The sequence below is a fragment of the Apium graveolens genome, chromosome 3 (genome assembly GCF_009905375.1).
Source record: "Apium graveolens cultivar Ventura chromosome 3, ASM990537v1, whole genome shotgun sequence".
NCBI classification, from domain to species: domain Eukaryota; kingdom Viridiplantae; phylum Streptophyta; class Magnoliopsida; order Apiales; family Apiaceae; genus Apium; species Apium graveolens.
Genome location: NC_133649.1, coordinates 297,244,724 through 297,268,317, shown reverse-complemented (window position 1 = coordinate 297,268,317; position 23,594 = coordinate 297,244,724). Strand labels below are relative to the sequence as shown.

Sequence of the window (23,594 nt, the reverse complement as noted above, 5' to 3'; positions counted from 1 at the left end):
CTTGACTTTAGCTTTTGTTCAAGCTTTGCTTGTGCTCTTTTGTCAGCCTTGAGTTTTTCAGCTTCTTTCTTTAACCTTTTGGTTTCTTCCCTCTTGGCTATTGAGAATTTGGGATGTCCTTGCATCACACATATGCTCTTTCCCTCTCTAAAGATAATAGCCATGTTTCTTCTTACTGCCTCATCCATGGTCTCCTTGAGTTTTATGATGCTAGTACCCAAAACTTTATCTTCATCAGGCTTTGGAAGAGGAAAGTCCACTTATTTCATCTGAGCAAAGTCTAGAGGGTTCTTTGTGGAGTCCTTGCTGGATCTAGTGTTGGGCTTGAGAACCATAAGTTTTAGATTCTTGAAAGAAGTCTCTCCAACCTTATTTCTCCTTTCTGGCTTGTGCTCCATATTGATTGGTTCAACCTTTGTGCTATGTTTCACATATATTGATTTATCTTGTGTAGAGCCAAACAGCTGTTGCATCCTTTCATCAATTCTCCTCTTTTGCTCTTTCACTTGAATTTCAGCTGCTGCTAGCTGGATTAAATCAATTCCATCAGGCTTTCCTTTGATTTGAATGATTGGAGAAGTAGTGATGGCGGGAACTAGCACTTTAGATATTTGGATTTTTGTAGATGGCTCTCCTTCCCCTTCCCTTTTACTCTCCCCCTTTTTGTTATCATCAAGGAGAGGGGTCAAGCCCTGTGCTTTTGCCAGCTGCATAAGTAGATTTATTTGAGATTGTTGGTTGTGAAGAATGGTGGCCACAGAATCTTCAATAACTTGAACTCTGTCTTCCAATTTGGCTAGCCTCTTTTCAGTATGTGATTCCTTTTTCAATCTCAACAAAATGTCCTGCATTGTACCATAGGGCATGACTGAATCCAATTTTTCAGAATTGTAGGATTTCAAGTCAGCAATATCCTTTCTGAGTTCATCCACACTCAGATTCTGTCTTACTTGCTGCAACTTCATGAGATGCAGTGAGTCCAAGTGAGCTGTAAGGATAGCCTTTGTACTAGCATGAGAAGTTTTCTGAATGGCCTGTTTGATAGTACTGATTTGTTTGACTAAGGAGACATTGAATTGCCCTGTTGTAGACTCCTTTGTGAAGGCCCATTCAGGTAGATTTGGAATAGAACTAGGGCCTTCATCTCCCCCCAAGTTCATGCTTCCATCAGAAGAAACAAAGTCATCATCATCAGAATTTACTCCAAATTCTTCAAATGACTCACCAGCTGTTGAAGGCATCTTGTTAATAGCAGCTTTGTCCCTTTGAAGAGATGTTGTTGTATGTACTAGATGTAGTGTCTTTTCTGCCTCCACATTGCCCTGTGCAGCCAATAATTGATAGGCTGAAACAGGATGAGTAAAAGTATCAGCATCCAAGGAAATGTTATCAATAACAGCTTTGTAATGTTGCTGAAATTGTCTTTCCTTTTCAGCATCATTCACAATCATTGACTCACTAGCAATGGCTGGATCCATCCTTATTTCTGCTGTACCTGCCTTTCTCTCATTTTCTCTATATTCTTGCATCAGGGGCTCCCCCTGGCTCACACAACTCACTCCCTCACCTTCACCTACTAAGGTGGTACTCCTCTCACTTACTTTTGCCATGCTGGAAAAAATAGCATGCATGTTTGAGCTCTCAATCTCTTCTTTTGCCTGGGAGCAACCCAGCCTCTCACTCAAATTGTCACTCCCTTCCCTCAGTCCTAGAAGTGATTTTACAGTAATCAAGTCTTCTACACTTGAAATTGTTTCAGTTGTGTGTGTAGAGACTATCAACGGATGAGGAATAGCCGTTGAAGGTGAAACTGATGGTATCAACGGATAACTGCTGTTAAGCTTATCCGTTGAAGAACAACCACTTGTCAACGGATGAGTGATATCCGTTGAAGAAGGAAAAGAAATAGAAATTGAAAGTGATATAACTGTTGAATCTGTGTAGATTGATATGAGTTTTGGTGACACAGATCCTTCAATTACATCTGAAAGAATTTGCGGGTGATCCAACAAATCATCTAAAAGATGATGATCACCTGTATTTGAGTGGGGCTCCTCCCTGAGTTGTAAAGAGGGAGAATCAGGAATTAATGGAAATAACATATCCACATCTAGAGATGGTGAAGAAGTGTGTGGTGATTGATGTGTGTTAATTGTGAGAGAATGGGGCTGTGACTCCACATTTGTTGGAGCCACATCAAACTGAGTTTGAGAAGGCATAGATACAGATGGATGAATCTGTGCAGTGTGTGCACCCTGTGTAGAAGATTGGGTTCTTGCTCTCTTTCTTCTAATAAAGGCTTTTGTTGGTGAGTGTTTGGCTTTAGTGTCCCTCCCTCGTTTGTTCTGTGTTCCTGGTTGGGAACTATTTTCAATAGTTACATCCTTTTGGGAGGATGCAGCTAGGGATATGCTAGTAACCCTTTCAACCACCACAGCTTTTTGAGAAACTGTGGCTTGGCTAGCTTGGGAAGCACTTAACTCTCCTTCCTTATCCTGGGGGTTTCTTTGAAGTTCACCCCTCCCCTCACCACTCACACCCTGTTCACTCCCTTCAAGGTTAATGGTAGATGTTACAACTGTTGTCTTTTGAGAAACAACAGAGGTAGTTTTCTTTGTCTTTGATTTTGAAAGTTTAGTTTTGGTGACCTTGGTAGGAATCTGTTGGGGCATTGTCACAGATTCCATGGCCACACTAGAAGATAAAGAAATAGAGGGGTTGGAAGAAGTAGGAGTTGTAGAAGCAATTACCTCACTTACCTGAGGTGCATTCATGATTGGTAAATATACCAATGGCACACTGTTGTTGAGATCCATTCTCAATAAATCTGCAAGAACTCTTTTCTCTTGTACCCAGCACTTGAGTTTATTATTCTCATTGGTTATGACCAAACCTTCAGCAACATGGTTAGCCAATAACATAAAGAATCTAGCATAATAGATGTTATTAGATCTATTAGCTTTGTTACCTAATCTAGTACCCAATTCTAGCATAACATAGTTGCTAAAATTAAAATACCTATCAGAAACAAGCATATAGAGCATATTAACAAGAGATGAAGTTATGACATCAAAATTGCTAATTTTCCCAGAGAAAACCTTGATAAAGGCATCCCCAAGAAAACTCCATTCTTTCCTAAGGCCTTTTCTTTTATTACTCCCTAAACTAGCAGAGTTAAGAGAATAACCTATGGAATCTAACATGCTGGATACATCATTATCAGTGTGTGGTGTCATGGCATTGTTCTCAGGTAATTTAAAACATGCTAGTAAATCATCACAGTTAACACAGTGATTTTCACCTTTGAGAGTGAAGGAGATAGTCATATCTATTGAGTTGAACTCAGCAGTTGTCCAAATCTCCTCAACTACTTCACAGTAAATCGTTGGGGCTTCCAGCATTGCATAGCTAAGTTTACAGTTTTTGATGAAGTCCATCATTTTGTGATAATCGGAGTGGGCTTCATTCTTTTCTACCAAAGCTATGAAATTGTTCTTCTCATAGATGAATCCGGATTGAGACATAATCTTTACTACTGGTGCCATTGTTGTGAGTAGAATTTGCAGAGAATAACTTGAAGGTTTTGCAGAGAGAAAATGGTAAAAGCTTTGAAATTTCAAGAAAGCGTAAAGTAAAAAAAAATGAAAAATCAGAAGGGCTTATATACTTTCTCAAATTAAAAAGCATAAATAAGAGATTAAACAATAAATATATGTAAGTGAATTTCAGCCGTTTAAGAATAAACTGTAAGTATTCTAAAAACTACCTTTAAAACAAATACATACAGCTGTATGTATGAGTATCAACGGTTAAGACAATAGAATCAATGGCTGTGAAACACCTGAATCGACTGATGTGATATTTCAACGGATAAGGTAAACTGTCATCCGTTGAAGAGCACTTCAGTTTTATCCGTTGACGGATAAAAATTCCAGAAATGTATATGACTTTCAACGGATAATGAACATCCGTTGACAGAACAATTTTGACTTTCAACGGATAGGGAATATCCGTTGATGAAATAATCTGTGTTAAAAATCAAATTTGTTCTTGCAGCTAATACATTTCAGGCTTCAATTCAAATTGCAATAAGGACATGAATTTTAAGAGTAATTAAGCATACCTAGCTCACTTACCAATCTTGTGAATGTTGATTCATCAAGTGGCTTGGTAAATATGTCTGCAATTTGTTGTTCACTTGGAACAAAATGAAGTTCCACTGTACCTTTCATCACATGTTCCCTAATGAAGTGGTACTTAATATCAATGTGCTTGGTTCTTGAGTGTTGCACTGGATTTTCAGTAATGGCAATGGCACTTGTGTTGTCACAAAATATTGGAATTTTGTCAACAGTCATACCATAGTCAAATAACTGGTTCCTCATCCATAGTATTTATGCACAGCAACTACCAGCTGCAATGTACTCAGCTTCAACTGTTGATGTGGAAACAGAATTCTGCTTCTTGCTGAACCATGATAGAAGCTTGTTCCCTAGAAATTGACAGGTGCCTGTTGTGCTTTTCCTGTCTATTTTGCAACCTGCATAATCTGCATCTGAGTAGCCAATTAGATCAAAACCAGACTCTCTAGGGTACCAAATTCCTAGATTTGGAGTCCCCTTGAGATATCTGAAAATTCTTTTAATGGCCACTAAGTGAGATTCTTTAGGGTCAGCTTGAAATCTAGCACATAGACATGTAGAAAACATTATATCAGGTCTACTAGCAGTTAAATATAAAGGTGAGCCAACCATGACTCTATAACTTGTAATATCCACAGACTTTTCAGCCTTGTTTAATTCAAGCTTAGTGGCAGTGGCCATGGGAGTTTTGCAGGTGAACAATCCATTAAGTCAAACTTCTTTAAAAGATCATAAATATATTTAGTTTGACTAATGAAAATTCCACTACTAACTTGTTTTACTTGTAACCCAAGAAAGTAAGTTAGCTCTCCCATCATGCTCATTTCATATTTACTTTGCATTAATTTAGCAAACTTTTTACAAAGCTTATCATCTGTAGATCCAAATATAATATCATCTACATAAATTTGTACAAGTATCTTAGAGCCATTAACATTTCTAAAGAAGAGAGTTTTGTCAACAGTACCTCTTGTGAAATGATTATCTAGAAGGAACTTTGACAAAGTCTCATACCAGGCTCTAGGTGCTTGCTTTAGTCCATAGAGTGCTTTCAACAGATAATACACATGGTCTGGAAAATTTTGATCTTCAAAACCTGGAGGTTGGCTTACATAAACTTCTTCCTCCAATTCCCCATTTAGAAATGCACTCTTGACATCCATCTGATAGACTTTGAAATTGGCATTAGCTGCATAGGCTAGAAAGATTCTGATGGCTTCAAGTCTTGCAACTGGAGCAAATGTTTCATCAAAATCTATTCCCTCTTGTTGAGAATAGCCTTTAGCAACCAATCTGGCTTTATTCCTTATGACAATGCCATTTTCATCCATCTTGTTTCTGAATACCCATTTTGTGTCAATGGAACTCTTGTTCTTTGGCTTGGGTACCAGCTTCCAAACTTTGTTTCTCTCAAATTGGTTCAGCTCTTCCTGCATAGCTAATATCCAATCTGGATCCATTAAAGCTTCTTCCACTTTCTTAGGTTCCTCCTGAGATAGAAAACTACTATACAGACATTCATTTTGAGTAGCTTTTCTTGTTTGCACTTTAGATGATGCATCACCAATGATCAGTTCAAAGGGATGATTCTTGGTCCATTTTCTTTGAGGTGGAAGATGTGCTCTAGATGAGGTGGCCTCAGTATTGTCGTGATGTGAGACAGAGTGTTGATCAGTTGAAACTCCCCCTGAGTTGTTGGTCCTTTGCAGGAAACTTGGAGTTCTATCAACTGATGATGTAAATCGATTATCCGTTGATGAACTATGATCAACGGATGCTTCATTATGTACTTCAACGGATGATGCACTATGTCTTTCAACGGATACTGCATTGCCTCTTTCAACGGATGCAGAATTCTGTGCATTATCCAAGGGCATATCTTGAATCCCTTTTGAAGTGTCATCTCCATCAATCTCCTCTTCACTATCATCACAATATATCTCAATATTATCAAATTTGAGTCTTTCATGATGTCTCTCATCTGTTAGTCCATCAATCTTTTTATCATCAAACACAACATGCACAGATTCCATAACAATGTTGGTTCTTAGATTGTAGACCCTATAAGATTTTCCAGCTGAGTAACCAACAAATATCCCTTCATCAGCCTTTGCATCAAACTTCCCTTTATGGTCAGATTGATTTCTCAGTATAAAGCATTTACATCCAAAGACATGAAGAAAGTTTAGAGTTGGTTTTCTTCTCTTGAACAACTGATAAGGAGTCATGCCTTTAGCTTGATTGATCAAAGAAATATTCTGAGTGTAGCAGGCACAATTAACAGCTTCAGCCCAGAAATATGTTGGTAACTTTGATTCTTCAAGCATTGTTCTAGCAGCCTCAATTAAAGATCTGTTCTTTCTTTCAACTACCCCATTTTGCTGAGGTGTTCTTGGAGCTGAGAACTCATGCATGATTCCATTTTCTTCACAGAACAGCCTCATTGTCAAATTCTTGAACTCAGTTCCATTGTCACTCCTGATATTCCTAACCTTCAAGTCAGGATGATTATTGACTTGCCTGATGTGATTGATAATGATTTCACTTGCTTCATCCTTTGATCCAAGAAAATAGACCCATGAAAACTTTGAGAAATCATCTACAATCACCAAGCAATATCTTTTTCTTGCAATTGACAATACATTGACTGGTCCAAACAAATCCATATGTAGCAGCTGTAATGGTTCATCAATTGTTGTTTCAAGCTTCTTTTTGAATGATGCTTTCCTTTGTTTGCCTTTCTGACAAGCATCACACAAACCATCCCTTGAGAATTCAACAAGAGGAATTTCTCTAACTAAGTCCTTTTTGACTAGATCATTCATTGTCTTGAAATTCAAATGGGATAGCTTCTTGTGCCATAGCCAACTTTCAGCTGAACTTGCTTTGCTGAAGAGACAAGTAATAGATTCTGCATCTGTAGAGTTGAAGTCAGCTAAGTACACATTTCCTTTTCTAACTCCAGTTAGAACCACTTTGTTGTCTTTCTTACTGGTGACAACACAGGCTTCTGAATTGAAGGAAATTGTATTCCCTCTATCACATAGTTGACTGATGCTCAGTAAGTTGTGCTTGAGACCATCAACTAATGCAACTTCATCAATTATGACATTCCTTGTTGAAATCAAGCCATATCCCATAGTAAACCCTTTGCTGTCATCTCCAAAGGTTATGCTAGGGCCAGCTCTCTCCTTAAACTCTGTGAGCAGGGAGAAATCTCCTGTCATGTGTCTTGAACAGCCACTGTCCAAGTATCATAGATTTCTTCTTTTTCCCTGCACACCATAAAATCAATCAAGTTGATTTTGGTACCCAAGTTTCCTTGGGTCCATTCTTGTTAGCCTTTCTCCTAGACTTCATTCCTCCTGCATCTTTAGACTTAAGTAACTTTGAGTCAACCTTGATCTTAGATGTAGTTGGTTGAGGTGTAGGGTTAGTCACAGAATCATTAAGCACATTTGGAATTTGATAAGGCATGGATTGTGCAAGCATGTTATTCCATATTGGCATATTGTATGGCAATTGAGGCATACTAAATGCAGCAAAATAAGGATTGTTAAAATATGGCATGTTTGCAAAATGTGCATAAGGATTCTGTTGAGACATAACAGGCATAGCATGCAGAGGTGATGCAGACATATTAGGCATGGAAGAGGGCACATGTATGGGAGTTTTCTTAATAGATTTGCAATTAGCAGATAGATGATTAACACTACTACAATGCACACAGCTTTTCTAGGAGCATACTTATCATGTGTGTAATTGTTATGCTTGTTAACCCCTACCTTCCCATTTCTATTAGATTTCCTTTTAGTTTCCTTTTTATCCTCAACCACTTTGAGCCTATTCTTTAACTGTTCTAAGGTCATGTGTCCTATATTCACCTTACTGAAATCTTTGGATGTGCTTGCTTCTTCTTTGACAAAGTTCTTGGAAGTTGAACCAAACTTTTTGTTGAGTTTCTTTAGATTTTCACTTTTAGAAACATCTGCCTGTTTTAATTGAGGAACCTTCAACGGATGCTCCTTTTCTTCCTTCAACGGATAATTTTCATCATCCGTTGATTCCACATCCGTTGACAGCCCATCAATTAATTCCATTTTCTTTTTGTTTTTATCCCAGGCAGTCTCACAAAATGATTCAATTCCTTGGACCTTGACAATTTGAGCACTAACATCCCTAGATGTCTTCCAGGCTTTAATCACCTCTTGCTCTCTCTCTAATTGATTAGAAAGTATTTCTACTTTCTTAACAGATTCAGCTAGTTCATTTTCAACAGATATACAATGTAGCTTAGTTTTCTCTAGGTCAATCAACTTATCTTCTAACACAGCATTTCTATTACTTAAAAATAAATTGTTCTCTTTAATCCTACTATTTTCTTTAGCAAGAGATTTAAGAGACACACGCAAATGATACAGTTCAGTAGACATGTCATTAAAAGCATCATTGCACTCTTCTTTAGTAAGCTGTGTTAAATCAGTAGTGATTACCTGGTTGCTTGATGAACTAACTTCATTTTCCTCAGAATCAGCCATGAGAGCCAAGTTGACATATTCCACATATTCATCCTCTTCTTCTCCATCATCTGCCCAGTCTTTTTCTTGAGTAATGAAAGCCCTCTCCTTTTGCTTGAGCAGATCAAAATATTTCTTTTTGTAATCTACTTGGTCAAATTTCTTCTTTTCAGAAGTTGGCTTTCTGCACTCACTTGCAAAGTGTCCACTTATACCACAATTGAAGCACTTGAACTTGGATTTGTCCACCATGTTCTTATGAGGTTTAGTGGCTCTAGTGTTTTTCCTAAATTTCATCTTTGCAAATCTTCTGGACAGAAATACAAGATGCTCATCAATACCATCAGAGTCATCTTGGCTGGAGTTGTCTTCATTCTCAGCAACTTGCTCCTTACCCTTGCTTGATTCTGATTTGCTTGTGTCATCTTTGGAGTTTAATGTTGATCTCACAGTTTCTTGTCTGCATTCTTTCTCATTTTCAGCTACCAAGGCAACTGAACCTCCTTTCTTTCTTCCCTTCTCCAATACCTCATCCTGTTCCAGCTCTAGTTCATAAGTCTTCAAGATTCCATATAATCTTTCAAGAGTGAAGTCCTTATAATCTTGAGAGTTTCTCAAGGAGACAGTCATGGGTTTCCATTCCTTTGGTAAGGATCTTAAAAATTTAAGATTTGAATCCTTCACCTGGTACACTCTACCATACAGCTTCAGCCCATTCAACAGCTTTTGGAATCTATTGAATGTGTCATTTAAAGATTCATTTTCTTCAAAATGAAAATACTCATACTGTTGAATGAGAAGCTGCATTTTATTTTCTTTTACTTGTTCTGTACCTTCACACAGTAGCTGAACTGTGTCCCAAACCTCTTTGGCAGTTGTGCAATTTATCACATTATCAAACATATCCTTGTCAAGACCATTAAACAAAATGTTCATAGCCTTCTTATCCTTGTGGACTTCTTCTGTGTCTTCCATTGTCCATTCTGCTCTAGGTTTTGGAATGGATTGACCAACAACAATTGTGGCCGTAGCAACTGTGGCTACTTTGTGGGGAATGTGAGGACCATTCTCAATGCAGTTTACATAACCTTCATCTTGGGAGAGTATATGAAGGTGCATTTTCACCTTCCAATGGTGATAACTGTCTTTGTCAAGAACTGGGATTTTTACTCCAATATCCTTCTTACTCATCTTTGTTAGTTTCCAAGATCTTTAAACTCTTTGTGTGTCAAGAGCCTGCTCTGATACCAATTGTTATTCCTAATGAACTAACAATGAGATTTACAGAAGGGGGGTTGAATGTAAATCTCAAAACTTTACATTCAAACTTTTTCAAGTTTTGAGCAGTTTCAAAGGCTATGTGTTTAAGATAAACAAGTGTATGAATTGTTTTAAGCTAATACTGACAGATATATATTCAAACACTAATGTAAAGAACACAACAGACCTTAAAAACTTTTCTGGTGGATTGTTGTTCCACCAGAGATGGTATTTCAGAAAATCTGTGATTCAAGAAGTTGATCACAGCTGCGTCCTAGTACAAACTAGATAATTTTTCTCTCAAGATTTTTCTAAACAGCTCTGGAAAAATTCTCTTCTAGTTACTAGCTGCTACTTGGTTTATATAACACCAAGTGTACAAGTGAAGACAAAGATAAAAAGTACAATAATAAAATAAGTTCTCCACTTATTTCTTCTCCATTTTACTCCAGTGCATTGTTGACTATTGCCTCTTTATACTAGAGTAGAACGGCTGCTTTTTCTGATGTTCCTGAAATAGGCTACCACATCTCAGTTGTCTCTGTCAACCCATGTGCCTCTGTTTGTAGGTACAACTACCACTTGTCAACTGCTATTTAACAGAACATCCGTTGAAGCCTTCATCCGTTGATGGCTTTATCCGTTGATGTGTTAGCAGTTGAAGCTCTATCCGTTGATGCACTCATCCGTTGAAGGATGTTATCCGTTGAAGCTTTAGAGACATCCGTTGAAGCTTTGTTTCTCATCCGTTGAAGGTCTTTAAGTTATCCGTTGACACCATTTCATTTATACAAAATTACAAGGCATGAAATACTTACAATTGGCCTTCCTATCTGCATATCCTCTAGTAGTCAACATGACTTATAATTTCCCTCAATATTTAAGAATTTATATCTCAAATTCAGAGACTGAAATGTACTACAACACTAGACTTATTTCTAAGTAAAGCTACACCATCAACGGATAGCCAAAATGGTCTTATCCGTTGAGGCTACAAACACTAGATTTCTACTTAAGTGTTTTGTTAAACATATCATCAAACTAATGCACATATATTCCTAACAACGGTTTATGATAATCATCATCTCAGTTGTTTCAGGGCTTTCCATATGAATGAAGGGTTCATGCCTTAGAGTTTCAATGTACATTGGATTGGTCATCCTTATGAACAACATCATTTTCTTTTTTCAAAGGATGTAGTTTATCTTGTAAAAGACAGGAATCTTAATACTGCTAATTTTCTGTGCACTCATTCTTCCAAGATCTTTATCTAATTTTTTTTCAAATTTTGCTCTGATACCACTTGTAGATATTGATTGCAATGAAATATAACATAGAGGAGGAGAGGGTGAATGCATTTTCTTGAATTTTAATTAACTTTGAAAGTGTTTGGCTTATAATTGAACAAAGTAGATATAAACTTGTAGTGATAAAATGTTTAACTGCAAGCACACAAACAAGCACACAAACAAATTATCAAAAACTCACTTGATTGTATTAATCAAATATGTTTTGCTACAAATCTGTGTTCTTAGAAATAAGAACTCAACTACAAATCTTGAGAGAGAATACAAGATATTTTCCTAGATCTGTTTGTTACTACTAAACTGAGCACCCGTGCATGTTTTATAGACCAACAACACGAGTTTATAAAACCTGCACTAAAATATACTAACATAGTTTCTAAAGTTATCTTTTCTATTTCCATTTCCAGTGTTAGCAAATATGTGTTTGCGACCCTCCTTTGTCCAGTAAATCTTAACCCTTGATCTTGTATTCTTCAAGCTGCATTTTTAGACTTTTCAATTTTGTGATAGAATTGTTTGTTGACTGATAATATTGAATTTTCAAATTGTCTGCATTCAAAATTATGAGATAGTTTGTCGAGATCTATTTTGTTCTGTAGAGATGTCACATATCGATAAGTAAAATGACTTATCGATATCTGAGTTCTCTACATGTGCTAATGACTTGTCGAGATCTCCAGTTCTCAACATGTGGAATAGCTTGTCGACATCTCCAGTTCTCTACATAGACTTTTGACTTGTAGATATCTTGAGTTCTCTATATTAAGATTTTGACTTGTCGATATCTCTAGATATCTACACGAATAAATGTCTTGTCGATATCTCCAGTTCTCTACATGGACTTTTTGAATTGTCGATATATGAGATTTTTACATGCAAATTGACTTATCGATATCTAATGAGACTTCTCGACAGACCATTTTGGACTTCTCGATATCCCTTAATGTGTGACTTGTCGATATCTAACTTCAAATATTTTTCCTAGAACAACATTATTCAAATCCAAGCTGCTACACTTCTCTCTGAGACATGATCAGGATTTGATCTTCTTCCAGAGTTTATTCCTTATCTTGAAGACCGTTTACAGGAAATTCCTCCAGTCTAATCTACTAAATATTTTTACAGACTCAAGAAATACAATTGTAGAATACGAAATTAGATTATCATACAACTAATCATTAAGTCTGTCAATATGAATTAGTCTTGTTATGTTCAGGTATGTCTTGCACAACAATACCATTTTCCTGCATAAATATGATCATAAGGTGACAGTAGGTATTTAACAATAACATGATAGTCAATGGTTGAAAAATTATTTGCCTTAAACACATTCCTTCTTGACCATATAACCTACTTCACGTCACCTGATTTGACTTTTCCTTTTCTAGGCCTTACATTCTCGCCTTTCGAATTTACACGCCTTAAAGACACTATTTCGGTATCTTCTATGACAACCGACGTTCACCCTAAACGTCTAAATCTAACTACCCTTCTGATTCTCATATAATAAACGCATAAGTCAGATCATACATATACTTTACATATATCCATAATGGTATATACATATACAATCAACATGTAGCAGATAACACATAATCTCGTAAAGTCATACATCAACACTTTAAAAATTATCATATTCTTGTAAAACTATTTGAATCATATAAATTGGGTTTGAACCCTTTTGGTAAAAATGTTCAATAAAAGTTAGATTTAAGATAGTTTGACTTTCAATAGAAACATTTGTGAAAATAAAATAATTTAACCTAATTGGAACCGATTAATATTTAGTTAACCATTAGCCGATAAAATTAATCGATCAACTCATTTTTAATCGATTAATTAAATCAAATAAGGATTAACTAAATAAAATTTGACAATGATATTAAGTTGATTTACGTATAAAAAACTATTTTCGAAAAAAAGAAACTAATCATTTGAGTGCTAAATAGAAAATCAATAGAACATAAAAGTATGCAAATTCGACATCACTTCCTTTATTTTATTAACATCCGGTCGGTCTTATTGACCCACAATCACCATACATGTGATTTTTATACAATTTTTATATGTGTTTCTTTCATTCCATATTCAAATCTCACACATCTCAATCCAAAAATATTGATATTATTAAACCAATTACTTTATCGTTATACCGCTTTGAGTAAACATTCTCAAACCGAAACACTCGTGTAAACCAAGTCATGGCCAAATTTATGATTGAAAGTCATGACCAAATTTATGATCATAAAAATATTTCGGCCTTCCCCTTTCATTCAATACAACACACAACATCCATACCATTTGTCTAATAAACAACTATTCCTATTTTAGTATTTTTTTTCGCCCAAAATTCTTATTAATTAAATTTAAAGCCTTAAAACCGAACCATTTTACTTACAACCGAACTAATTTACAAGAACAATTCGGTTCATAATTTTTTTATTCAACATCCCGACCACTCATAAGTCATAACCATGAACAAACAAGAAACTTTTAAAATCAATCAAGCACAAATAACAAAATAATTTAGAAAAAGGAGAACCTTATTCCAATACTAGCAGCAAATAGATTGTATTCTTCAACAGCATCGTCCTTGTTTGAATTTTGATCACCAGCGACATGATCAGATGACTTGCTAAAAGAAAGGTGGCCAACTGCTTCCTTTGGTGGCAAAGGAGCTGACTTATAACCATTAGCAAGAGCAACTGGACCGCCGCAATGGAAAAGCGAGAAGCCTGCATTGCTAGCTTCTGAATCTCTTTCGGATTTTCTATCTGGCTCGAATCCTGCATTCTTCTGTGCTTCAACTGGCTCCCGTTCTGTTTTGGTGGCTGCTCGAGTATCAACTTCTTGATGAGCTTTCATTAAGCCCACCATAATCGAATTTGTTGACATGAACCATGGAGTTCATGTCATTAATATGGGAAACTGGCTGGTACACTGGAACACTGGCCGTGTTAAGAATGGGAGGAGGCATATGTGGTAGGCTACTATATGGCATAAATTGGGAGTTTCCATTAATATCATATCTGTAAGGGCAAGGGAATACATAGTGATTACGGTGGGGCAAAGCCACCAACCTGTTCGAAGCTGCTGGCCAAGAAACTGGAGTTTGATGATAATAACCGATTGAAGCAGGCTGAAACAAAGGATAGTGTATGCTTTGGGAATGCAATGGAGGAAGTACCGCATGAGGTTGGGGATTCATATTACTAACGTTAGGCATTTCATTTTTGTACTCTTGGGCAATTTTCATTGAAAACGTCCCTGGATTGCTGTTTCCTCCATTATCCATAACTTTGCTTTTAAAATGTTCACCGCTTTCTGCACTTTGCTTATTTTCCATACCAACATCTTGATGCTCATGAAAGGATTTTTGAAGGCTTCTTGAATGTTCACCGCTTTCTGCACTTTGCTGTCTCCCTCGCTAAGGCATGAAGAGCAGCTGTCAGAGTTAGATGTGCTGTTTATAGATGGGTCAGAAGTACCGGTTAAGGATGATGATGTCATGGGGCTTGAATCGGCCTCTTCATCGGGCACTTCCTTTTTATAGTACAGAGAAGATTTCATTTCAAAGTTGAATCCACCTTGGCAGTTTTTCTCATTGTCATCGTATTTGTCTGAAGCAGTATTCACATTAGCTGCATCACAACTAATGGCATCAGATGATTCAAGTTGTTTATTGGGTTCCGTTGTTTCAGCCCCAAAACTAGATCTCATGCTAACATCAGAGTATGAAGTGCTTTGAACATACTTCTTCTGCGAGTCCATAGGTTCCCATACTTGCTTAATATGAGGTGAATCTCTTATATAAGAAAAGCTCCCCACAACAAATTTAGTTTTGGGTCTCCCCACACCCTCGCGTGTGTGATCTACTTGAGTGTACTTAATGCCACGATTATATGGTTTCAAAACATCTGAAGAAGATTCAGACATGCAAACTGATTTTCCATCCCGACCTGTTCGGGCAGAACGCTGTGACTCTATCTTTGTCCTGTAATCATTGTGCTGGTAACAACAACTATGAAAGTCATCTCTCTCGCTCATCCTGTTGGAACCGTGCAACCTCTCAGCGAATTTAGACCCACTGGTCCTGGGGTTAGTTTTCGCAGCATTACACCTTGATGGCTTATTCGGTCCAATGATAGTCCTTGAAGTGTCAACATGATTTCCCTGGTAATTCTGGTCCAATCTGTTATTCATGCCCCCATTTTCAGACACAGATGAAAACCGCCTTCTGTCAAACCGTTTTGGCTCCAGTTGCAAGTCTTTCCGATGCTTCAGTTTCTGGTGAGAATTATTAAAGTGCTCAACTCCAAATGAAGCACTCTCGTCTTTGAAAGTGGCAAACCGATCATCAGGACAGCCATCAGAGTTGTTCAGCATGTTTAAAAGCTGATACCCATCTAAGACATGCTCATCTTCAATATCTGGTGATACAACCCTTGATGACACTACATCACCAGTTTCACTATTTCTTAGATCCTCATTGCCGGTGACATTAGGCTCCTCCTCAACACTGGGTGTTAATTCTTCTCTTGTAACATCAGGAGCCACATGCTGGTCAGTTTCAGAATTATTTTTCCCTTTGTCCTTTTTCTTCTCCCTTATTCTCTCTTTTCTTCGGAGTTTTTTTTCCTTTTCTTTCATTCTCCTCCTTTCCTTTCGCTCCTCCTCTTCACGCTTTTCCTTCTCCTCTTCTTCTAGAAGTTTTGTCTATAAACAAATATTAAACTAAAAATCAGGATGGTTACATGGGGAATTATCAGCTGCCTACAAATAACCATTTTTAACTGTTTCTCTAAAGTGACAATTTCCTTGCAGGCAACAAGAATTTTTTCTTCCAGCAATTTTAATGCAAGAGAAACAAAAATGCTGTGTGCATTTTGACGTGCAGTACCCTCCCTGAAAGCCTTTTCAACCAGCAAAAAATGTCAGATAGCTATAATTAGCCACATCTAATCCATTATATTGGGAACACAACTTACAAAATTGACTAGTACATGGATACAAGAGGAAAAATCCATATCGATGCACTCATTAGCACAAACAACATAAGAAAACCAATAATTTAGCACCCCCATTGGCTCGATACATACATGGGCATGGTAAAGAAAGTTACTAATATGATATAGACACCACCATAGGCCCATAACTACTTCCAGTTTATTCTACAAGTATTAATTCTTATTATGCACTCCAAAAAATTCTACCTAATTATTTAATTGGTCACAAAAGTTGGTCGAATGGCTTCCACCTTGAGAAAAATTCTTATTATGCACTCCAAAAATTTCTACTTAATTATTTAATGGGTTAAATATCAAAGTGGTCACTCAACTTAACGCCATATATCAGTTTAATCATCAAAGTTAACGGGGTATCGTATGAATCACTAAAGTCATAATAAATATCATATAGATACCTCAAAATATGTGTTCGAGAATTAAAATTTATTTTATAGAGTTATATATATTTTTATTGAATCCTATTACAACCAAATAAAAATGTATGAATTCTAGTATTTTCTATAATATAGTAAGATTTTTTAAAATTTATCTACTATTTATTTTAATTTTGTAGTCATTTGCTTACTTTAAATAAAAATAATTAGTAGATAAATTTTTAAAAATCTCAAAAAATCATCTAAAATAATATGAATTCATAACTTTCATTTGGTTGTAATAAGATTTAAAAAAAATGTTTAGAACTCCATAAAATAAATTTTAATTCTCGAGCACATATTTTGAGTTATCTGTTTGATATTTATTATTACTTTAGTGATCCAAATGATACCCCATTAAATTTGATGATTAAACTGATATATGACATTCAGTTGAGTGACCATTTTGATATTTAACCCATTATTTAATTGGTCACAAAAGTTGGTCGAATGGCTTCCACCTTCAGGAAAACTCTGAAAACAAGAAGCCGTAGAACATTCTTAGTATACTGTACATACCTGTTCTTTGAATATAACAGTTGCAGCATCTAGAAGAAATTCTCGGGCAAGTTCAGGACTCTTGGCATGTTTTTGGGGACGGGAGCAGTCTCCATCTAGGTCATTTCCATCCTTATCCATGGAATCATCATCCTGTAAATAATATGTTATATATAATGGAGAAATAAAGCAGCACCACTTAATTTTTTTGAATAAACAACAAAGTAATTAGTCCCACAAAACTTGCCTCTTCTTCCTCAGCCTCCTCAGCATGTTCAAAAAACCTCCTAATGCTTTCTCCTGTAGTAATTGTGACAAAACCATCACCAACCACAAGTCTACAATGAACACATTGCTGCCCTTTTAATGCATGAGCTTTGACATAAAGTTCAGTGCAACGTCCGTCCATTTTCCATGCTCTTAAAGTGATATAGCATGCATTCAAACCACATAGATCCAGACCATTTACTTGCACCCTTCCACTTAATCCAACATTTTCAAACTCTAAAATGTCAGATTTTCCTTCTCCGGTTCCAACTGCCCATTCCAAGTGATGGTATGTTGCAAAGCTTTCTAAGAAAGTTTGATGCCAATCAGCTTGGACGGTAATGTGTGATACCTATAAACCAAGAGTGAAGATATGTCACACTTAAAAATCTATAACAAATCATGGTAAAAAGACTGAAACATGTAAACATTTGAATATATTCATTGAACAGTGAAAAAACACTAAGTACGGCAAAGTTGCAAATCCAAGCATGTGAGATGTGTGCCCGGGTAAGCAAGTTTCTAACAGATCAGTAGTACGCACCTATTGGAAGCTTGTATCTGCTCCGCAAAACCTTTTAGTGCAGCGAGGTTCTCTTCGTATGCGCTTCAGCTCCTTCAATTCTTTAAACTCTCGAATAACATTCCTTCTGCAATCTCTACAAAACCTCTTGCTGTCAAACCTGTCATATAAGACTAGTCATTTGATTGACAAGATATAAAAGCATAGTATTCAATCTTCTAACTTATCTTGACATATCTCCCATTCTAATCTCTTTTTTACAGGTTTATATGATAAAAATCTCATAATTTATAGTATTGTATTTGTACCCCTCAAATAATTCTCTGACGCAATCACAAGGTTCATTAGCAACTTGATCACCTATATAACTATACACGATGCTGTACTTAACCAGATAGATATGCTTCATCAAGACCGACCTCTTTTTTCTTTATAGAAGTAAATGAAAAGTGAAATCTGCCAATAATTCTTCATTCCTTTAACTGTTTCCAACCAATAATTCTATGAAGCTTCAGAGTCCAGGATAATTTCACAATGGATGTCAGAGATCTAGGAAGCAACTTTTCAGCAACTATACTTGACACAAACTAGCACATAATCTTAAGAAAAGAATTAAAAGTTAAATATAAAAATTACTCTTCTCTTCTGTTCGCGAATAAAGTGAACTTCCAGTTGACCACTTTACATACTGACTTAAAACATCATAATTGCCCAAATACATTTCACAGTAAAATAGACTTGTAATATGAGCATTTGGAACAAAAGACATGAGCTTAGTTAGATCAAACTCTGGATACTAGACAAATAAAATCAAGTAAACAACATTTCAAGTATCTAAAACATTTTCCCATCTAATCCAATCTTGTGTCTGCTATGCCACTCCGCCGCATGCCCACTCCATTTAAGCCTTCAACGTTCAACTGTTTTTACAAACAAGTTATCAAATCTTAGCGACAAGAGGAGTTGAACCAATACAAACACAGAGCATGTTGAATCACATTCAAAATTATGCTTAAATCTTTTTCTAGAATATGTAATAAATACGAGGGAAACAGAATGAAGCATTTTTCACACATCTATTACATTCACTACATCTTTAGGTTATTTGATATAATGTATTGACTCTGTAGAACTGTAGGCTGCACAAAGACCAATATTGTTTATTTTCTAAATTATACTAATTTATTGCGGTGATCTCAGAGGAAGGAGCTGTAGTACAGAGTAATAAGGATAAATTTTGATGACATTTATGTGTCGATCCCAGGATATATATCAGACAAGTTTGGAAAGGACTACTTTATCTGCGCACGTCCAACTTCAACTTTACTAAATCAAGTGATCTATTTTTCTCTCTGAATAGATATAGCCCCAAAAATATCAATATAATGTTAATACCTAGAAAAGACTAGGTGACTAAGGGTTCCTACAATATATTATATTAACCAGGTTTTGATAACATGGTGAACAATCGAATGATAAGGACCTGGAAGTTGAAACTGGGAATTAGGAAAATCTGAAAAAACAGAGATCAGTAGTCTTAGATTTCACTTTTTCAACAACCTAGATAAGTTCCGGAAAAACTAGTTTTATTTAACCACTCAAAATCCATACATCCAATTTGGAAAAAGAGAGGAACATACATTAAGATTCAAGAGAGTTGCACACAAATACAAAATAAATTGACAACCAACCAAATAAGTCAAATATACTCAATATAGATCTAACCAGGGTACTCGTCAATGTGAAGTCTATGAATAAGAAATTTCGAACTGATGATATAAAATACTGCCCAAGCTGCTTCCATCCTAACATCCATCCTCACATCATCAGACACGAAATCATAATTGCATCCCCCAAGAGATTTAATCGTCTCCCATATAGCATCTATCTATAATTTACGGTCACGATATTAGATAGTTGCAAATGTGCAATATATCAACTTAAGTAAGATGCACAACATAATCCAAAAAGCAACCTTGAATGGTATTCTCTTGGCAGCTAAGTTTGAAATTATCTGTAAAGCTTCCTTTTGAAAATTCTCGAAAGAATATAACATTCCCTTGAGACAGTCCCAAAATCGAGGAACTTCAATTAAAGACTGAAAAAATGATGTCACAATAAATAATAAGCATGTATCATCAAGAACACTGCAGTGACCAACACATATTTTAAACTTACAGATAAGACAATATTTCATAATCATCAACTAGTACAATGCATATTCAAACAATAGTTTTTATTTTTAAAGATTACTGAGAGAACTGCAAGCATGCTTTGCAAAATAAACTGGTACCACCAGAGATGCTGCAAAAAACATTTTAATTTTTCAAAACTTTTATGAACTTTAACAATGATTCATTACGTGTGATATCTATTGCTTGAACATACCTGCATCTGGTCATGATCTCCCCATCTCATAATATTACCAACTACTCCAAGGGCAGAACCAGCAAGCATCTGGTCTAGATTTACCTTTCTCGACACACTTGCTCTAATTCCAAGTCGACACTCAGGACTCGGCGTATCATGAAAACTGTAGCACCAGTAAACAGTGTAAATAAAAAATAAAATTCAATTTGGCAACAAGAGAAAAGTACCAAATCCACTTACGCGATATAAACAACAAGTCTTTGCCGAAGACTCTGCCAAACCTTTTCTTCAAGTACAACACACTTTCCATAAGTAAGATATGACAGAGCGTAGCATGTGAATATGTGGACCATCCGATACTGATACGGCCACTTGAGACAGATGCTCTCTAAAATGGTAAGAATGTTTGATACCTGAGTTGATTTAAAATAAAAATAATCGAGTTACTATAACCAGTTGTCCTGAAAAAACATACAAACATACACACAAGAGTGAACCAACATATAACCTTTTCGGAGGAAATGCAAGGAAAACTACTGTGTCCACGGCAGATTGTTACCAAAAACTTGGCTAAGTGTTCCATACCCCAGTACACCTCTAAATGATTGCAAAGTGTTTCATGTGCCGCATCTACAACACCCAAATCGATGATTACTTTTACACAATCGGGGAAATCATAAGTTATACGTGTCAACGCAATCACAGCCTACACATTTAGGTGGATATTATCTCAAGTTAGACATGCAAAGCGAATATATGGAATGCAACAAACTAAATTAGTAAAACATTACCGAAACTGCTAATCCATTCTCGGGATCATGCATAAACTTTATAAGTACCGGAAACAATTTCATCTGCATTTCTTTTCCCCATATACTCAACCTTGCTCGCGAGAGTATAGAAATAATTGGCCGCTGAAAAGAAGTGCTTACACATAAGTATCCTTTAATATAAATTAAAAGAATAAAAAGAAGTGCACAATGCATCAACAACAAACCTGAATGTCATTCCTCTTGTTTATGTTATAACGAGTGTTGTCGAGGATTCTAATAAGGAACTCAACTACATCAACACTTATACGACAAGCTGCCCTGGGGTCTGCTTGATAAAATTTAACAAAATTTAACAAAATTTCATTAATATGCCATGTTTCATCATGCATTAAAAAATATTACCTGCACAAATGAACTCTTCGAAACTGCATGTGTCCACCAACAGCTCCTCTAAGTTTTTGAAATTCACGATCTTGCGAAAATGCTTATCAAAAGCGTCTTGCTGAAATTTAGTAATAACATAAGATTTCTTATAAAAAAATTTACACCGGAGAAAGTTGCATAGAACCGGAAGTTAGAAAACTGTGATAACTTAAAACAAACATGTAATATGTTGATTTTATTAACTGCCAAAAACAAACACAAATACGATTACAAACATATATAAGTACGAATTAGTATGTGTATGTGTATACAAACCCATGTTTTGATGAAGTGCAGCTGACTAAGAACAAGACGAGAAAAATGCACATCTAAAAAACCCGAGTGATTTATAAATGTGTCTTTTGAGCGACTCCTCAACATGTGGCTGCAATCATCCATATCATCCCTATCCTTACAGAATCTACATAGACAACAAAATTGTCAATTGCATAACCAACTAATTGCACGATCATGAGAAACAAACCACTAACTAACTTGTACAGAATCCTAGAATTGTACATATATAATAATAGGGATTAGTGATAACAAACCCAGAATCATCAATTTCCGCGAGGAAGACACTTTTCGCGAGTAAGAGACATGCCATATCCATGAGCTTTTTGATCATAAGAAAGTGTGCTGCCTAAAAAGAAAGAGAATAAAAGATAAATAACTCCATTTTATGAGCTGCGAGAGGTAGTTTAAATGCACAATTACAAATCACAATATTTGTTTCCTACAAGGCACAAAATACAAAGAATATTAATAAATGTTCTTGAAAAGAAATATACTTGCTCTGTCAATAGAAAATACAACATCGAACTGCATGAAAAACTATGACCTAGAAACTCTCAAATGTCAAATCTATGATACACAAAAGTATCAATCAAGCAGCAACCCATCTTTTAAAGACTATGCAAAATGGAATAGAACAGAAAAGAATGAAATCAACCTGAATGAGATTAACCACAACAAAAGGGTCATTTGGGTGCCACGGCCATAATAAACGAAGATCTTGAGGTTTATTTTCACAGTAAGCAACAACAATGGATAAGATGTGCTTGCTGATGCCAGGAATACCGAAAACAAATAGCTTCTTTTCAGGATTTTTCTCTTTTTCTTTCAAATAACGAGCCTTCATTAATGGGGACTCCGAAACCGCCTTCTCTGTTATCGGAAAATCTGTGTGATCTTTGATACTTTTGTATATGATTTTAGCTTCTTTCATCTCCCCAAAAAGGCCGCTGTATTCCAATAAAAACAGGAAAATGAGTTTAAGTAAAAATCAGCAGGATTTTTGTTGGGCCAAGTAACTAGGATTATAAAAAAAAATAGAGTGAGCAGCCAAGGATCTATACACATAAATAAAGCATTAGACTTCGAGACAAACCCTAACAAGTTAACAATATGAATTCCATGCAACGACGAATCATCTTTTACAAGGATTAAAGTGGATAATACATACACAAGCACACGCAAATATAATTATTACAAGCATTGAAAAAACAAACAAAGCATGCAATTCATCGGTGCGTAACTTTATGAGTTTAGGTAAAAATCAGCAATTTGAATACAAAAGGCCGCAATTTGAATACATAAGTTTTAAATTGAACTAAAATAATGAGAATTAGATTAATTTGGAGACGAACCTGGAAAATATCGATGTTAGGTGTGTTTAATACGAGGACAACTAGTGTTTTCAGATATTTCAGCTCTGGATGTTTTTTAAATATTAGTCTAGTTATTACTCCAAACTACCGTAAAAGCCCATTCCTGCACCGAAATTATTTCTCAAATAAAATTTTGTAAATATATAAATAATTTATTATTTGAAAATGTTAAAATATGTTTTTTTGCTTCATTTAATATTTTTATAGTAATTTTGTAGCATCGGATTTGGTTTTCATGAACCAAATTTTTTTATTAGATTGTATTTAATAAAATTTGAATAAGAATCTATATGATAAAATGTATTTAATAATTTTAAATTTGTAAAAATACATCGATACGTTTTTAATGGCAATTTGATCACTACTTATATTTTTTTAAAAAAATTATGAGTTAACCCTCCTAT

The 23,594-nt window shown here is 35.7% G+C and overlaps 2 protein-coding genes across 5 annotated transcripts; both read right to left on the bottom strand.

Annotated features, from left to right (window-relative positions):
* Window positions 1-13,600: 13,600 nt before the first annotated feature.
* Window positions 13,601-18,462, bottom strand: LOC141713709 (uncharacterized). The gene is made up of 4 exons (XM_074517252.1): window positions 17,976-18,462; window positions 17,412-17,783; window positions 17,186-17,317; window positions 13,601-15,942 (listed from the first exon to the last, which is right to left on the bottom strand). Exons 2-4 carry the CDS (start codon window positions 17,571-17,573, stop codon window positions 14,479-14,481), a joined length of 1,758 nt encoding a protein of 585 aa, XP_074373353.1. The 5' UTR covers window positions 17,574-17,783; window positions 17,976-18,462; the 3' UTR covers window positions 13,601-14,478.
* Window positions 18,463-18,610: 148 nt separating this feature from the next.
* Window positions 18,611-23,268, bottom strand: LOC141713710 (uncharacterized). 4 transcript variants are annotated; one of them, XM_074517253.1, is made up of 13 exons: window positions 23,170-23,268; window positions 22,473-22,764; window positions 22,072-22,163; window positions 21,797-21,941; window positions 21,500-21,599; window positions 21,322-21,422; window positions 21,116-21,238; window positions 20,833-21,030; window positions 20,565-20,737; window positions 20,343-20,487; window positions 19,930-20,052; window positions 19,680-19,842; window positions 18,611-18,874 (listed from the first exon to the last, which is right to left on the bottom strand). In XM_074517253.1, exons 2-13 carry the CDS (start codon window positions 22,746-22,748, stop codon window positions 18,864-18,866), a joined length of 1,650 nt encoding a protein of 549 aa, XP_074373354.1. In that variant the 5' UTR covers window positions 22,749-22,764; window positions 23,170-23,268; the 3' UTR covers window positions 18,611-18,863. The 4 variants fall into 4 exon arrangements, 3 of the variants coding, with proteins under 3 accessions (XP_074373354.1, XP_074373355.1, XP_074373356.1); XM_074517254.1 differs by lacking the exon at window positions 23,170-23,268 and adding an exon at window positions 23,059-23,152; XM_074517255.1 differs by lacking the exon at window positions 23,170-23,268 and adding an exon at window positions 22,911-23,030.
* Between the last annotated feature and the right edge of the window lie 326 nt (window positions 23,269-23,594).

What these genes read in the sequence shown, in the direction of transcription:
- LOC141713709 (XM_074517252.1), bottom strand. Translation starts at nt 17,573, where the DNA reads ATGGACGGACGTTGCACTGAACTTTATGTCAAAGCTCATGCATTAAAA. An exon ending in AGGAGGCTGAGGAAGAAGAG is followed by an intron (nt 17,318 to 17,411) that starts GCAAGTTTTGTG and finishes TATTATTTACAG; the next exon opens with GATGATGATTCCATGGATAA. An exon ending in CTGTTATATTCAAAGAACAG is followed by an intron (nt 15,943 to 17,185) that starts GTATGTACAGTA and finishes ATTTGTTTATAG; the next exon opens with ACAAAACTTCTAGAAGAAGA.
- LOC141713710 (XM_074517253.1), bottom strand. Translation starts at nt 22,748, where the DNA reads ATGAAAGAAGCTAAAATCATATACAAAAGTATCAAAGATCACACAGAT. An exon ending in GCGGAAATTGATGATTCTGG is followed by an intron (nt 21,942 to 22,071) that starts GTTTGTTATCAC and finishes TTGTCTATGTAG; the next exon opens with ATTCTGTAAGGATAGGGATG. An exon ending in CTTGCATTTCCTCCGAAAAG is followed by an intron (nt 20,738 to 20,832) that starts GTTATATGTTGG and finishes AAATCAACTCAG; the next exon opens with GTATCAAACATTCTTACCAT.